This window comes from Budorcas taxicolor, chromosome 6 (assembly GCF_023091745.1).
Source record: "Budorcas taxicolor isolate Tak-1 chromosome 6, Takin1.1, whole genome shotgun sequence".
Taxonomy (NCBI): Eukaryota; Metazoa; Chordata; class Mammalia; order Artiodactyla; family Bovidae; genus Budorcas; species Budorcas taxicolor.
The window spans coordinates 67,725,449-67,742,935 of record NC_068915.1 but is presented as its reverse complement, the minus strand read 5'-3'; the positions used below and the strand labels follow the sequence as shown (position 1 = coordinate 67,742,935).

Below are 17,487 nucleotides of genomic sequence, written 5' to 3'. Positions count from 1 at the left end.
CTGGCTTGCTATGTGCTGTGGGAGATATAAAATGAATTTCTTGCTCTTTAGGGACTCATAATCTTGGTGCTAACTCTCAGAAGCACAGGATTTTAGAACATGAAGAGATTTGAGAGATTCTCCTCTCTTGGGTGGGGGTGCCAGTTGTGTGTGTTTAAGTAGTAATCCTTTGATTCTTGTCCACTTCAGTGTTCCCCATTCTCCCAGACAAGTACTAATGCTATTTTCCATACAGGGTTGAGAGGAATTCTTCTGCTCTGTTTGGTAAGCAGGAGGACCTCGTTACAGGCCATTTTTGGTTTGCTTTGTTTGCAGGCCAGTTTCTTAGTTCAGTATTTAAAACTATGAAGTCAAGATTATCATTTTAGTGGGTAGTAACTGGGTGGGAGGCTATTAAAAGTGTATTGCAAATGTATCACATGTATCATGTGGGTATATTTATATTGACATGTTATATAAAATGTATTAAAAGTTCATTTATGCAAAATTCTTTTTTTTAAACTGCAGTGAAAGAGTTTAGAAAACATGTGTCTAGTCTCTGTTTCTTCCTTGCTTTAAACTTAGGGAACAGCCATTGATCCTTTTATCACTGGTGCTACTGCTGCTAAGTCGCTTCAGTCGTGTCCGACTCTGTGCGACCCCATAGACAGCAGCCCACGAGGGTCCTCTGTCTCTGGGATTCTCCAGGCAAGAATGCTGGAGTGTGTTGCCATTTCTTTCTCCTTTTATCGCTAGATATATTACTTAATTCTTTTTGCTATGCTCTTTTGTTATCATGTTCAGTTCAGTTCAGTTGCTCAGTTGTGTCTGACTCTTTGCGACCACGTGAATCGCAGCACGCCAGGCCTCCCTGACCATCACCATCTCCCGGAGTTCACTCAGACTCACGTCCATCGAGTCCGTGATGCCATCCAGCCATCTCATCCTCGGTCGTCCCCTTCTCCTCCTGCCCCCAATCCCTCCCAGCCTTAGAGTTGTTATCATGACCTGACTCTAAGATAAAGTGTTTTCTATATAGTTAGAAATATACACAGGTGACATTTTCCCACAGTACTAAAGATGTGCAGTGAGGTAGTATTTTCATTATACTTGCATGCCTCTGCGTAGAAATAAACACTTTGGTGGATCTGTTAAGCTGCAAGTATTGTTTATGATGTGCCTAGCTTGGTACCAAGATGTGATTTAAGCACCAAGAGAATTTGGATTATTTAATACTAGTACATAATAAAACTACTTATCAAATATTCATGTGGGCACATACAGAGGCATAATTGTATTCTTGTAATGCACAATATAAATACTAATATTGTCTTGGAGAATCAGCATGGTATGCTGAAGCCATGGTTTGGGAAAAGGCATTGTAGTATGTTTTTATCTGTGGGAATTACTGGCAAGTGTAATTGAGAGATTCTAAATACTGTAGTTGTTTACTTCACTTTTGAATTTGGCTTAAATATTTTTGGTCTTATATTTTTATAATGATTGAATTATGGTAGAAGTTTATAATTGTTTTGTAGATTTTAATTTATTTCTTAAAGATTTATTTTAAAAACAATTTCCCCTTGAAGATATTTAATATTTAAATATTTATATAAATAGAAATTTTATATAAACATTTATAGATATTTATACATTTATATAAATATTGTATTTAATATTTGAATATAATGATAAAATTTTAAACAGAGAGATTAGTGGAATGAATGTTCATATACCCATTCTTCAGCTTCAACATTGATTAGCTCTTTGTTAATTCTATCCATTCCGTTTCCCCAGTTCCCACTTACTTTGATGCAGTTCCTCTGTCATACATATCATCTGTAAATATTTTAGGATGTGTTTCTGAAAGACAAAGACTTCTTTTTCTAGTCATAAAAAGTAGATTCTTAAGAATCTTTTTGAGGAATGTACTGAAGTTATGAACACTCAAATTGTGTTTGGGATGTTAGAGTGATATAAAGGAAAAGTGAACTTCTTTAAATAGAATAAATGGAAAAAGAGAAACACTTGAAAAGCAATTGTACCAAAACACAGCAGAAAAGTTACAATGAAAAAGCCAGTTAATATCTTTGAAGTACCCATGGAGAAAGGAGAGAAATTGGCAGCTTTGAACACTTAGTATGTGTCTACATTCTATAGAGGTCAGTAGGAAGTAAGGCCAAGTGTATTTCATACCATTTGAGATAGAAATTCTGATTTTAGACTCTTTCTTGAGGGAAAAATCAAAGATGTGTACAGAGACTGCCAATCAGGATATTCATTGCAGTTTTATTTATAGAGTGAAGAACTGAACCTTATGTTCAATACCAGTGGAATGATGAAATGCACATACTATATTTATAAAATTTTAACAGTATTTTGTAACCAGTAGAAACAGTAAAACTTAACACCAATTGTATAAAATGTTGAATGCATGTTGAAAGATATGAAAAAAATTTACCCAGATATTTACATGAATTAATACTGGCCATCTCTTGGTATTAGAATTATGAGTAACTGAATTTCTTCATTTCTTTTTTTAGAAGTATTACAGATTTTATCTATCAGCATATGGGATATGAGTTAATAAATAATAATAATAACATCTGAGTACTTATGTCAAGCACCATTTAAGCACTTTTCATCCAAAAGTGAATTCTCATGATAGCCCTGAGAGGTTTTTATTATCTTTATTTTATAAATAAGGACATGGGCATAGAGACATTGACTGCCTTGACAATTTGAGTCTATCATTGTAAGTTTATTCTTCATTTCTAAATGTAGTTTTATCTCTAGTAATTGCAAAGGTACTATAAAGACTTTTGTTTTTCTACTTATTACTTAAAAATATATAGTGAATATTATGGCATGTTAGTAAATGATTTGTAATTGATGGTTAACATTTCATCTAGTGACTATACCATGATTTGGTGTTTATTTTTTCATTGTCTGTTTTTGTCCTGCCCCTCCCCTGCAGTATTCTGCTCATAGGAATAATAGTACAATGATACCTTTGTGAATAAATCTGTCTGCATTTCTGATCATCTTCCTAGAAAAGGCTTTAGAAGTAGAATTATTGGGTCAAAGAGCATAGACATTTTAAAGGCTTTTGATCCAGTTTATGAGGCTGCAGATAACAGATGATCATTCTTCCTTAAATTTAGAGAAATTATTTTGGTGCTATAAATTTCGCAGAAATGGGTCAGCTAAACATCAGTGGGAGTTTGTGCTTTCATAGTTGCTCTTATAAAAGCAAGACCTCTCTTAAGTTTACAGACTATAAACAGAGAAAAAGAGAAAAGACACACTTTGGAGATGAAATTGTGGTCATTTACTTGCTCTGTGATCTTGCCTAGCTACTTCTTCATTTTTCTGAATAACTTAAAATTTGGATTAGCCTTGAGACCTCTTTACTATCAGTTGTTTCATATAACATATAAAATATATACACCGTATTTTCATAGTTTTCTTTAATGTTTGGTATTTTAGGACCTTAGGATCATAATTAGGTAATTTCCAATGTATAATTCTAAAAAATTATAGGTATAAAAAGCATAAGACATTGCTTAGAGACAGTAATAACCTTAGTTTTAGATGTTGTATTTTTAAGTAAAAAGCTTTTTACTAGTGGATCACTCTCTTCTTGTGAAAAGCAAGAATAAAAATTTGGGGGTCATTGATGATTTCTGTTAAGGTTAAAGTTTTATTGTGGTTTCTCTTGAGCATGTATATCTTCTTGCAAGCACTGTGGGTGACTTCTGTGGAGACTTCAGCTGAAGAGTTGAGCAGGGGGAGTGGGAATTTTAACTCAAGAAGGTCCAGAGAATAAATAATGAAATCAGAAAGTTTATCTATGAAGTTATTGAAGAGGGTAGGATCAGTTTTCTCCTGGAAAAACTAAAATTGATAAAGGATACTATCAGTAGTCTAGAAATTTGTCTGAGGTACAAATAGAATAAATAGAACACATTCTATTGAAATTTGAAGGCTTTAAGTATTTTAATGAGTAAGAAAAAGCACAGTTGGTTCTCTATCTGTATATCTTCCACATCTACAGATTCAACCAACCTTGGATTAAAATTATTCAGAAAAAAGTTCCAGAAAGTTCCAAAAGATAGAACTTGAGTTTACTGTTCACCACAGAATTAGCATTTTATTTATAATTATTTACATAACATTTATGTTGTATTAGGTATTGTATAATATAGAGAGGGTTTAAAGCATATAGGAGGATTTGCATGGGTTATTTATACATACTATACACTTTTATATAAAAGACTTGAGCATCTGATGCTTTTGGTTTCCACAAGGAGTCCTGGAACCATTATCTCCTGTATATAGAAGGATGACTGTATTACTTCTTAATACTATGAATAGTAAAATTATGACACTATCCACTATAAATGGCAGACAGAAAGTAAGCATTAGGAGGGTTTTTATCAGGAATTTTTAATCCATAATTAGTAATTGGATTACAGAGGTTCATAACCCTGCAAGATTCGCTGTGTTTACATTTTGGAAGGAGAGGCCTCCAACACTTTTTTCAGATTCTCAAAGGAAGGACTACAAAAAATTCAAGCTCATACTGGAAGGTAAGCCCTGTGAGCCTAGGGATTTTTGTCTCTTCTGTTCACTCTTCTGTCCCTGATTCTTGGCATATAGTTCTGCTCAATATTTGTTAAAGGTATGATTTTTATAAATTCATGTGTGGCATACATAGTTACAGCAATGGATTTTTTAGAAATTAGGGATGGGAGAAAATTCCAGATTTAGTGACATAATGTCTTACTGGGCTGTTTCTACATTTGTCCAAAAATTTTCTTCTTATTTAAGTCTAAATGAGTAGGTAGGGCACTTATACGGAGAAGGCGATGGCACCCCACTCTAATACTCTTGCCTGGAAAACCCCATGGGCGGAGGAGCCTAATAGGCTGCAGTCCGTGGGGTCGCGAAGAGTCGGACACGACTGAGTGACTTCACTTTCACTTTTCACTTTCATGCATTGGAGAAGGAAATGGCAACCCACTCCAGTGTTCTTGCCTGGAAAATCCCAGGGACGGGGGAGCCTGGTGGGCTGCCGTCTTTGGGGTCACACAGAGTCGGACACGACTGAAGTGACTTAGCAGCAGCAGCAGCAGGGCACTTATATGATAGTTTTGTGATCTAGTTCTTTTTTTTTTTTCCTGTGCCAACAGAAATGCTGTTGAATGGGTTAGAAATACTATAGAAATGTAATGCTGTAGAAATGTAAAAGGAAAATTATTCTAAACAATGCATGTTCATTCATCAGTTTACTAGAAAATGTACTTTGGGGCTGTGTCCGTATGATTCAGTGAATGAAACTGTTACAGAAACCTTCCCTTTGAATTTGTGAATGGAAAATTTTCCTAATTGTTTTCATTAAGACAAGTAGTATGATAACTGTTATTTTCGCTAAAAATGTAAAATCAACAAAATATAGAAAAATTTACCTGCAGAGAACATTGCTTTATCAGCAAGAGATTTAGATTTTTGCAGTGAGCCCAATTATTCTAGCTCAGTGCCATTATACAGCATTTTTAGCAGGTGATATTGTATAATCCATGCTTGCATTAGTCAGCATCGTAAGTTTCCGTACTTCTTAAAAGTTGAATGACAGAAGATTAAAATGCAGGTTTGTTTTAGATATTGTAAAAATTAAAACATTTATGAAGTAAGAGAAAAAATGAATTTCTAAAAATTAGTGTAGTGGAGTCAGTGTTGATTTATGAATCATTAATTTTCTTTCTTAATTAAAGGGATGACTATAAATTCTTTATTTTAATAACTTTTGTCAGTCAGACAAAGAGGATAATTTGAGTAATTATTTGCTGCCTACACTTGAGTCTTTGTGCATAGATTTTTCACATCTTCCATAATCTTTGGCAGATTAAAAAAATATTTCATTTTCCATTTTCCATACTTATTTTGCCATTATAGATAGGAGCTATGATTATTCTAATTTATTTGAAAATCATTGCATCATTTTGGTCTTTTGCATCATTTAAAGAGGTCTTTCAATATTCCCAGAATAATTTTAATAGAAAGACTGAAGTTTTCTGTTATAGATTTAATATCTTACATTGTGGTTTCTTTCTTTAGTTGAAATATGATTGAATCTTTAGGTCACCACACTTTCCAGTATTCAAGTGTAAGTACAAAATATATATTAAAGTGAAATTTAGGATTTCAAGTTGGAATCTATGAAGTAATTTAGCTTAGTCTTTTGACTCAGTGGTATAACCCTTTCTATAGCATTTCTAACAATCTTTACCTAAAAACTCAGCAGGAACTCCATTTCTTTATGAAGCAGGTTTTAAATGAATTATATAATAATTAAGTTATTCTTTTTATTATATTGAGCTCAAATCTACCTTGTGCTTGGAACCATAGCTTCTTGTTCTCCTTTTCAGATTATGAAGTATTCCAAGCCTGTAAATATTGAGAGTACTTACATTGAACATCACTGAAACTCATTTTTTCTTAATTTCTGCTCTATTTGTTCAAGATTATAATTTTATGTATCAATGTATATCAGAGATTTTTATGTCAGAAGTTTTACTACAGTTAGGGTACATTAGATTTGTGGCATTTCTTTCCTTCATTATTCTTGTAATCCTTTTCAGAAAGGAAATGAGGTTAATATGTTACCTGAGCACCTATTCAACTTTCTCTTTTACTTTCTAGACTAAAGTGAAACAGAGTTGTCCCTGAAGGACCTCATTTGATCTGAGAATCCTTCCAAGCAGAGCTGGGCCACTGTTCTCTTTATTACACATGGAAGGTTCTAGATCATTAGTCTTATTGCTGATTTAAAGCCTTGAATCTTTAAAGCTTGTGCTATTTGACTAATTTACAGTCTTCTTTTCAGTGTTGTCAAATGCCATCTGACCTCCTTAAGTCACTCTTGAGCTTATTCTTTTAAAATAAGAAAAAACAGGATCGGTCATGTGCGTACCACAACCGCAGTTACCTGACCTCTCTGACCTTGACCATCTCAAAAGTAGTAGTATAGAAGCAGTAATAAAATCTATTCTTTTCAGGGCTTCCCCAGTGGTCCAGAGGTTAAGACTCTGCCTTCCAGTGCAGGGGCTGTGGTTTCATTCCCTGGTCGGGAAACTAAGGACACATGTGCTGTGGAATGTGAACCCCCCCAAAAAAACTACTCTTCTTATAGATAAACTATTCTCCAAATTAATCAAGTGAAATGAAAATAAAAGTTCCATTTTAGGTAGTCTATATGGAGAGAAGATAAAAGTACAATTGACCTGCCCCCCCCCAAAAAAAAAACCCATCACCACGAACAAAAAAACCCCAAACTACCCCTGAACAAAACAAAACTAGTATAAATTTCATTAAATACAGACTAGTACATGACTGCTCTGCTCACTGTAGGCAGGAAATGATATGCTGTTTGTCACATAAGTTTTATTTGCTTTGAGGGAGAAATGATTCCATGAAACTAAGATAAAGTATCAAAAGTTATGGTGGGATTGTAGATAACCATGTTGTTAGTAGATGCAGAAATATTTGGTGGGGCAGTTAAAAATTCGTAAGTCTGAATGATAATTGATTATAAACAAGTACATCTATATTAAATTAGTAGTTTCGTATTTACCAGTTTGGGGCTTCAGAGATTTGGTTTTAGTCATGATTTAGCTGATTATGCTTGTGAATAAATGAAATATTTTTATATTTTTCTAACTTGGCTAAAGGAATTTCAGATTAAGAACTTTTAAGTACACAATTAATATTTTACGAAGTAGTTCTTTCTTTTGGGCTGGGAATTAAATTCATTAAACAAGAAAATAGTAAGAAACAGGATGTGATTTAAAATGAGGTTGATTTGTGGTTCAATGACAAATTAAAAATGTGACCTATTGAAAAATGCACAACCTTTCATGGTACTAAAAACATGAAATGTATTTGATTGCATGTGAGGCCTTATATGCAGTTAAAGGATAACTCCTTTTGGTCATTGGTTTCATTCTTAGTAGTCATCAAATTATTACATATAAGGTATAATAGTTCATAATCCAGGACCTTCTCAGAGTTATTATAGTTGGACTTTGAAAAATGTGCACCATAAACACTGTCTGCAGATGGAATAATATTAGGCCTAGTGGATATATGAACTGTTTTGCAAATCTGATTATTTTGGTGAATAAAATGAAAATGGATTTAATTTATTATTGAACAGTTAGGGTATTGATGTATTAGTTCAATTTTTGTCTAGTAAAAGCTTTGTTTGTCGCTGCAAAGAGAAGAATGGAAGGGGAAAAAAAAACAACTGTAAATTAAAAGGGATTTAGGAGAAACAGTAACAATTGCCTGTATGGATTTTGTTTAGCTTTGAATTAGACACTTATGAGACAGTTGGAGAAATATGAGCACTGATTGGTAGTTGATGTAATAAAGAAATTATTGTGAATTAATTGTAGATATTACAATGATACTGCCTTATGTTTATAAAGCAAATCTTTGTCTTAGAAAGAGACATACAGAATGGTCTACAGATAAAGTGGTATAATGCCTGGAATTTGCTTCAGAATGCCCCAGAGTGGTGGGATAGAGGTTGAGGGGTGGGTGAAGATGTAAATGCAATAGGATTGGCCATGAGTTGATAAGGGTGGGTTCATCATAATAATCTCAACAATTTTGTATTAGTTTGAAAATTGTCATAATAAAAACTTAGAAAAAACATAACACTAATTGAAAGAGGATAACTGTAGCACCTAGTGACCCTGCAATATAATATATTCATAAGTAAGGGTGGATGTGAGTCACACACAGATGTACTTATTATAAACATGTCTAATGTATCAATCTCATATTTTGTTTTTCTTCAGAGCTGAAGCCATTTATTTAATATTGGATGATTAACACCTAACTGCTTAATTCTCAAAACTGCTCAAGAGTCCCACAGCCAGGATTAGATGATCCAGCTTACCACCAAGAAGTTATTGTCTTGAATTCTACGGTAAGATTATAATGAATATTCTAAAGGCGAAATAGTGACTTACAGGTCTCAAAAGATTTTTAAATGCTGTCTTTGAGTGACTACCCCTGTTAGTTATAATTTATAACTGCTATAATTTCTTAATTCTTTAACTGTTAGAGCAAGAGTTCAAAGTTTTGATAATCAACCAAAGATCTTAGAAATAGCTTTATGGCATTTCGCCATCATAGATTCAGCTGGTAATGGATATTGCAGGCCCATGCTTTATACCTCGCTGTTACGTCTCAGGGACGGTCCTCCAAAAGCTGACACTGAAAAGGAGTTTGACTCCTAGATGTTTATTAGGAATCCACACCTGCAAAGAAAGGACGTTATTGGACAGAAGAAATTGAAGCATATTGCAGGCTCAACAAAACCTTGGCCAAGCCAAACAGGGAGTCTTGTAGTTGTGAGAGTTAAGCTCCCTGGGGATGAAGATAAATCCTTAGTGCGTTTGCATCATGCACAGGCTATTAAAGAAGCCTCTCAGCAAACATTTGTTGAAAGAAGGAAATCTGAAAAAAAATCTTGTGGTCTCTCCTATATCACCTAATCCTTGCCCTTTCTTTTTCCAACTGAAAGTGTAGTTTAGAACAGTGAGGTTAACAGTGACGTGTGTGGTTGTCTTGTGTATCATGAACAAACATGAAGATAACTTGCCCTCATAATCAGCATGTTTGTTGCATACTACTGTATTCCTGGGCTCCACAGATAAGGAAGACCTACAAAGGGACCTGAGAAAAACAACACACATAAGTTTCAATGTGCTGGCTTCCATTGTAGCTCAGTTGGTAAAGAATCAGCCTGCAGTGTAGGAGATCCTGGTTCGAGAAGAAGGGATAGACTACCCACTCCACTATTCTTGGGCTTCCCTTGTGGCTCAGCTGGTAAAGAATCCGCCTGCATTGTGGGAGACCTGAGTTCAATCCCTGGGTTGGGAAGATCCCCTGGAGAAGGAAAAGGCTACCCACTTCAGTATTCTGGCCTGGAGAATTCCACGGATGGGGTTGCAAAGAGTTGGACACGAGGGACTTGAACTAGGTTTTAAAGAACAAGAGACCATATCAGTAAAGAGGAAGCAAACAAAAGGCCAGCATGGATCTAGAGGGTATTATGTTAAGTGAAGTAAGTCGGACAGAGGAATACAAATACCATGTGATTTCACTTATATGTGGAATCTCAAAAACAAAAAAAGTAGCGCAAATAAATCAGAAATAGCTCACAGACACAGAGAACAAACAGGGGCTTGCCAAAGGGGAGGGCATGGGGATATGGGTGAGATAGGGTGAGGGAGATCAAGAGGTACAAATTTTTAGTTATAAAATAAGTTATGGAGATGTAATGTATAGCATAGGAATATAGCCAGTAATATTGTAGTAATGCTGTGTGTGTGACAGGTGGTAACTAGATTTACCATGGTGATCATTTCATAATTATCCATATAAAAATCTCGAATCACTATCTTGTACACCTGAAACTAATATAATATTATAAGCCAGTTGTCCTTCGGTTTAAAAAATATGAATGAGGTAAGATGGAAAAACAAAAATAAAAATCTGGGAAGATATAGGGATAACTTCTAGGTTATTATTAAAGGACATGGATTATGGTTCTAACCAGTTTGTTTTTGCATTTTGTTGGCAATAGGATGATCATATATGAATTTTTATCCTTCTGTGCTCCAGGGTTAAGAGAGAATCTACTTCTGAGAAGGATTTTTTTAAAGTCAGTGTTTCTTTCTAGTTGGTATAGTCTTGCTTTAGGGCAAGAAACTTGAGTCCTTTACTTGGCTTCCTTGTTTTTTTTTTTTTCCTCCTTTTTACTGTAGAATTCCATGAGACAGGATTTGCATGAATAAATCCTCTAAATTTCCTCTGAACCTTAATAATATATTAATGCTTTATGTATAGAGGATTTTTACTTAATATCTTTTAAATGAATGAAATAGAGAATAATTGACTTCATTATTAATGTTAAGGATTAAAAATTCATCTATTCAGATAGATGGTGGCTCAGATAGTAAAGAATCTGCCTGCAATGCTGGAGACTTGGGTTTGATCCCTGGATTGGGTAGATCCGCTGGAGGAGGGCATGGCAACCCACTCCAGTATTCTTGCCTGGAGAATCCCCATGGACAGAGGAGCCTGGTGGGTTATACTCCATGGGGTCACAAAGAGTCGGACATAACTGAGCGACTAAGCACATCACAATTCAGACCAGAAATTTACTTGTTTGTATATTATAGCAATTTCCTTGATATCTATGTAGACAACTTTATGCTTCATCTTTTAATATATGTAGATCATTCTCTTCCTACTGAGTGCTGGAAGAAAAAGATTGTTTCACTAAATGAATCAGGTTTTTTTTTTTTCTCTTAAGTGTGTATCCTTCAAAGTTATCAGTTTGACTGCTTAGGGAAGTTTATGTCTTATCTGTTCATTTTGTTTGTTTTCATTTCTTTTTTGGTCACTTAGTAACCCCACCAGAGGGCAGGCAAAGAAAGGGAGAAAAGAAGATATTAAAGTGCACAAAGTCTTATTTAGTACCTTCCACTGGCACATTTTATCATGCTTCTGGATTACAATAAGGCAGTAGGATCAGTTACTTTTGCTATTTTAAAATATTTAATAGGATGCTTAGTTATTTGGAAATAAATTATGTAAGGTTGATTACTGGGTTTATTGAATTAAATATTTATACTTTAAACTGTTCAATTTTATTTTCTTAGATTCATATATTTTAAATTATCAATTTTTTTTAGTAATTCATCCCAAGATTTCCTTTGCTACTTTAGATAACTTATGATTTTAAGATTATAACTTATGATTGATTATAATGAACAAGTTTTTTGGTGTGTGTTTAAAAGTACATTGGTACAGATTGGTAAAGAATCTGTCTGCAGTGCAGGAGACCTTGGTTTCATTACTGGGTCAGGAAGATTCCCTGGAGAAGGAAATGGCAACCCACTTCAGTGTTCTTGCCTGGAGAATTCCCATGGACAGAGGAGCCTGGAAGGCTACAGTCCATGGGGCTATAAGAGTCAGACATGACTTGGTGACTAAACCACCACCACCACAGATATATTAGAAAAGATAAACTTTTAAATGAAACAACCACCAGAAAGTAAAGCAGAACCACAGCAGCAGAAAATAAAATAAAAATAAAAGTACATTGGGATGTTCATAATACAGTATAGTTTTAAATTACTCCTTTTCACCTTCTATAAAACTTGATCCTCCTTGCAGTCTGCTAGTGAATTTCCGGAATGATAAGAATTATCTTTTGAGTTCAAGTTACTGTTTCACATTTCAGCTGTTAAGTGTGTTTAAAAGTAAGACACACCTCAGACCAAAGTAAATTTGTCCTAACATTATCACAGTGTAGGTTTTCAAAGTCTAAACGTTAAACTAGATGGATGCTAAGCATTTTATAGTCTCAGTATTGCTGTTACCACCCATTGTACATGTACTTGTATATGTATATATGAAGTGCAGTTTCACAGTTGGTAGCTGTTTGACTTCTTATCAGTATGAACAGCAAATGTCCTAAAAATCAGCTTCAAAACAGCTGGTAGTTGACCCACCTAAGTTCATATGACGTTTCTTTGCTCTTTGACACAAAGAGTGGACCTAACCTTCTCATCGAGGAAGTTGGTACAAATACTTGTCTGTGTACTTGTGGGTCCAGTAATGTAGAAAAACCTTAATATGGAATTTTTGAAAAGAGTTGTTCCTCCTGTTGTTTCGGGAGATATGGTTTTGGGCCCTGTAGAGAGTTTTCAGGAAAGTTCTCCAAGATTACTGAAATTGAAACGTCTCGGTTTGCTTTCATCAGAGAAGACAGAAGATCAGGAAGGTGGAACCCATTTCTGTCACAGTCATTATGACAAACACCAACATCAACAACTAGGTAAAGTAAAGATGTGTTTTCAATCCTTTAATAAAAAGTATTTTAGAAAAGTAAAATTATTTTTACAAGTATGTATTCTAGTGAGCATAAATCTTTATTTGAAAATTAAGTTTAAATATTAAAAAAATTTTTAATAGAGTAAATGTACAGTTGGCATAAATGTTTTTAGTATCCAAAATTTTGCTTAGGATTTAGATGGAGAAATTGATTGCTTCAAGTTGAGATGGAGAAATATTGATTGCTAAGCCATTAATGAAGTTAACAGTTTAGTGATTGTGGAAAATATTTTGATTATGCTTATTGACAAAAATGTTATTGTTACAACCTATAGGATATTTAAGTGAAAAAGAAGATACTGAGTTTTATCTATCGCCACAGAAATCACTTTTTTTTAAAGTTCCATTCTTTTGTTCTAAGAGATAAAGAGTATTTGAGGTGAACTATAAAAAAAAAACAACCCACAACTTTGAATATAATTGTGATTATTTTGTGTCACAATACCTTTGTTTCATATAATTCTGCAAAGTTGAGTATAATGCATTTTAAAGTTTGAGAGCATGGTACTCGTGTTAGGAGAACAATCAGATTTGCATATAGTAGCTAGAAAATATTTTTTTAAAAAAGAAAATCTTTAGGAAGATGAAGAAAAATGCCTGCTTTAATATTTTGATTAAAACACTTTAAGATATTAAAATGTTCTTTATGATTATTGATTTTTATTATAGGGAATACTTAACTGCTCATATAAATTAACATAATATTTAGTAGAAAGAAAAGATTTTCTCTAAATTCTTTGAAAATTTCATATATATTCTTACAGCTGTTTTCCATGTATATTTAATATGTATTTATGCATTTTATTTATATAATTCAAAAATTATATTTACTATCTAAATTGTTTTGATACTCGCTTTTTCATTTAATGCATCATAAACATTTTTCTGTCTCATTTAAACTGTGCACTCCATTGTGTGATACAGTAGTTTATTCAATCAGTCCCTTATTGATGAACACTTAGAGTGACTTTAATTGTTAATTATTAGAAGTAATTAATAAATATCCATTTATTTTTTATTCATTTATTGTATTACTTTATGCCTTTGTATGATTGCTTCTTAGTATAAATTTCTGTGTGCCTTGAAAATTTTGATAGACAATGCCAAGTTACCTTTCAAAGGTATTTCAGTTTAAGCTCCCCAGGGCAGTATCCCTGTTTCTTTGTATCCTCCTTAACACTATTCCTTGTCAGTTTGAAAAACAGAGTCATATTTAGAAGAAACCATACTTTCTGTTAAAATATTATGTAGAAGAAAAGAGAAGGAACTTTCAAGAAGAAATAAATATTGATATCGAGAATGTACTGGTAGTAGAAGTTAGTTTTTTTAATACTCTTCACTCATTTGAGTGTATAAAATGGAGGTGAGACCACTTCAGTTCAGTTCAGTTCAGTTCAGTGTCAGTCGTGTCTGACTCTTTGCGACGCCATGGACTGCAGCACGCCAGTCTTCCCTGTTCATCATCAACTCCTGGAGCTTATTCAAACTCATGTCCATTGAGTTGGTGATGCCATCCAGCTACCTCATCCTCTGTCGTCCTCTTCTCCTCCCGCCTTCAATCTTTCCCAGCATCGGGGTCTTTTCAAATGAGTCAGTTCCTTGTATCAGGTGTCCAAAGTATTGGAGTTTCAGCTTTAGCATCAGTCCTTCCAATGAATATTCAGGATTGATTTCTTGTAGGATCGACTGGTTGAATCTTCTTGCAGGCCAAGAGACTCTCAAGAGTCTTCTCCAACACCGCAATTTAAAAGCATCAATTCTTTGGTGCTCAGCCTTCTTTATAGTCCATCTCTCACATGCATACATGACTACTGGAAAAACCATAGCTTTGACTAGATGGAACTTTGTTGGCAAAGTAATGTTTCTACTTTTTAATATGCTGCCTAGATTGGTCATAGCTTTCCTTCCAAGGAGTAAGTGTCTTTTAATTTCATGGCTGCAGTCACCATCTGCCATGATTTTGGAGCCCCCCAAATAAAGTGACTCTTAATTTCAATTAAAATCTGTGAATCATTCAGCAGTTAGTTTTGTGTTCAATAATGTAGATATGCATAAATAAGCAATATGAATATGTTAGTATATGCAGTTATTTATGTTATTAGAAATTTAGTCTTTAGCTTTCAATCTTGAATCATTTAATTGCTTTCTTCACTGTCAGTTCAGTTTAGTCGCTCAGTCATGTCCGACTCTTTGCAGTCCCACAGGCTGCAGTACTCCAGGCTTCCCTGTCCATCACTAGCTCTCAGAGCTTGCTCAAACTCATATATAAAGGACCTGTGTTTAAATGTAATATCCTATGCCCATTAGTTTAATACAGCTCCTTTTTTATTTTAAAAGACTATTTTACATATTTTTGGATATAATATATATGTTATAAATTATAATAATGAGATTTTATAATTTATATTAATTTGCAAAAAAGCATTCGATTTGCCAGTTAAAAGACTTTCCTTACTGTATATCTTTTTTACCAATCAGTCAAAATAAAGCAAAATTATGGAACTGAAACAACTGAAGAATCTGTTGTTTCACGTTTCAGAGGCTACAGGTCCTTTGTGGAATTGCTCTTACCTCATTTTTCTCTTCAAAAATAAATCTCAACTTTAGGAAATGATTATTAAAATTAATTTAATGGACTTTTTTGGCAATATCTGCAAAAAGATTTGGTTTCTTAAATTTCTTTTTATCAATAAAGTCCTTTTCTTAATCTCAAAATTTGATACTATGTTTTACACCAGTCTATGCACATGATTAACACCAGTCTACACATTGATTACTTGTAACTCAGCATGAATAAATTTTACCTCCTGTTTGCTGGTGGTTCTGGGATAGAGATAATGCAATAGTTTATTCAGAAGTGATGCAAAGAACTGGGTACAGTTCTTTTAAAGGGTGTTACGGTTTTGCTTATTTAATGAAAGGAGAAACCAAGAGTATGAAAAGATTTCATATCAGTAGGGCAAAGAAGAAAGTACTCTTTTAGAGAAAAACTGGTATGTAATCTCATAGCTTTGTACTTGGGTCAGTTGTTTCCAACTTTTTTCATTGTTCATTCAAAATAAAAAAGGTTATTTCTGAGGAATTTAGACTGGATTTGATCAATCATATGGATTGATAATTGTACTTTTGTGAGAGGACAAATTGAGAATAAGTTTGCAGTATATAGAAATTGACCTTGTGTCTTTTAACTCCAGAAGTATTTATAGATGTTTATGGTTTCTTTAACAAAAATATGCATATTTGCAGGGGTTGATATTTTGAAGAACATTTTCCTTTGCTTTTGATAAATTTTTTCATTTTTTAAACTTTCTCTAAACATTAACTGACCTGATGTTTTAAAAGTTGATAGAAATTCTCAAACAACCCACTGAATTTACCTAAAATCTTCTATTTCTCTGTAGAATATATTAACAATTGCTTGTAGTACACTGCACACCATTTAAATCCCCTGCCACCACTTCTGCTCCTAACAAGTTTAGTTGTGGGCTTACCGAGACTTGGGTTTTCAACCAGACTTGTTTATGCCAATTATACTTGTAACTGTGATCATGTATTTTAATTAGGTATTACATAACTCAGGAAAATCTGAGGCTGAAAAGAAAGTTATTTTGGTATAAACAAAGTTGAATCCTTTGGTCATACTCCACAGAAGTGAATTCCTCAAGAAAATTTGTTTTAAATTACACATAGGTCAAGAGAATGTTCAAGAAGGATTTTGCCCTTAGAGCCCTTTAACTTCCCACTCCACTTTGAAGAAATTGAGACTGGGTTATCATAGATGATGTACATGGACTGGAATCTAGACGAGAAAGACAATAATTGAGTTATCAGCAAATTCACCTTAAGAGACAAGGACTTGGCACTACATCAGAAAGCTAGGGAATAAACATGGATTTTATGTTTAAGTTAAAACCTTTAGTAGACCTTTTGATTTTTCCCTCCTGATTCCTACTGTAATGGAGCTTTTTGATTAAATGATTAGCTAACAGTTATAACTTACAGTAAAGAGACTCTACTTTATATGGCTGTATAATGTTGTAAATTTGTTGTAACAAAGTAAATCATTTATTTGCTAACCTATTTCCTTAATGAGGAAAAGGAATTACAATTTTCCTGTGTTCATGTTATGTAATCTATTCATAAATCCTCAAATATCTGTATACTTTTTGTGTAGAGTCCTAATTATGTAATCAAATGCTGATTTTCTGATAGATATTATTCATGCCAGTTCTACTAATATTAATATTTATCTTCAGGCATAAGAGTTGGTGGAGAGAAAATGCACTTCACTGATTCAGAATATACTACAGTGTTGACTGACCATTGAAGAAGAATGAATGTTAGGCATAGTTATGAGTCAGATCCTAAGAATCAGGCAGTGTGTTTTCACAGGCTTCTGTTGTAACAGCTGCAAAATCCTTCTATCTCCAGGGTTGGGTTATTTTTATTCAGATGGAATCAACCTTAATTTTGTTGTTGTTCATTCTGTTTATAGTCAAGAAGTGAGTGTAAATATATTATGGCTGA

The 17,487-nt window shown here is 33.7% G+C and overlaps 1 protein-coding gene across 1 annotated transcript in view; it reads left to right on the top strand.

The window, feature by feature from the left end:
• Positions 1 to 12,702: 12,702 nt before the first annotated feature.
• FRYL (FRY like transcription coactivator) overlaps positions 12,703 to 17,487 on the top strand; it is a 185,517-nt gene continuing 180,732 nt past the window's right edge. Inside the window, exon 1 of the mRNA XM_052641734.1 lies at positions 12,703 to 12,904. Within this exon, the coding sequence (XP_052497694.1) occupies positions 12,703 to 12,904 (202 nt within the window). The remainder of the gene's footprint in view (positions 12,905 to 17,487) is intronic.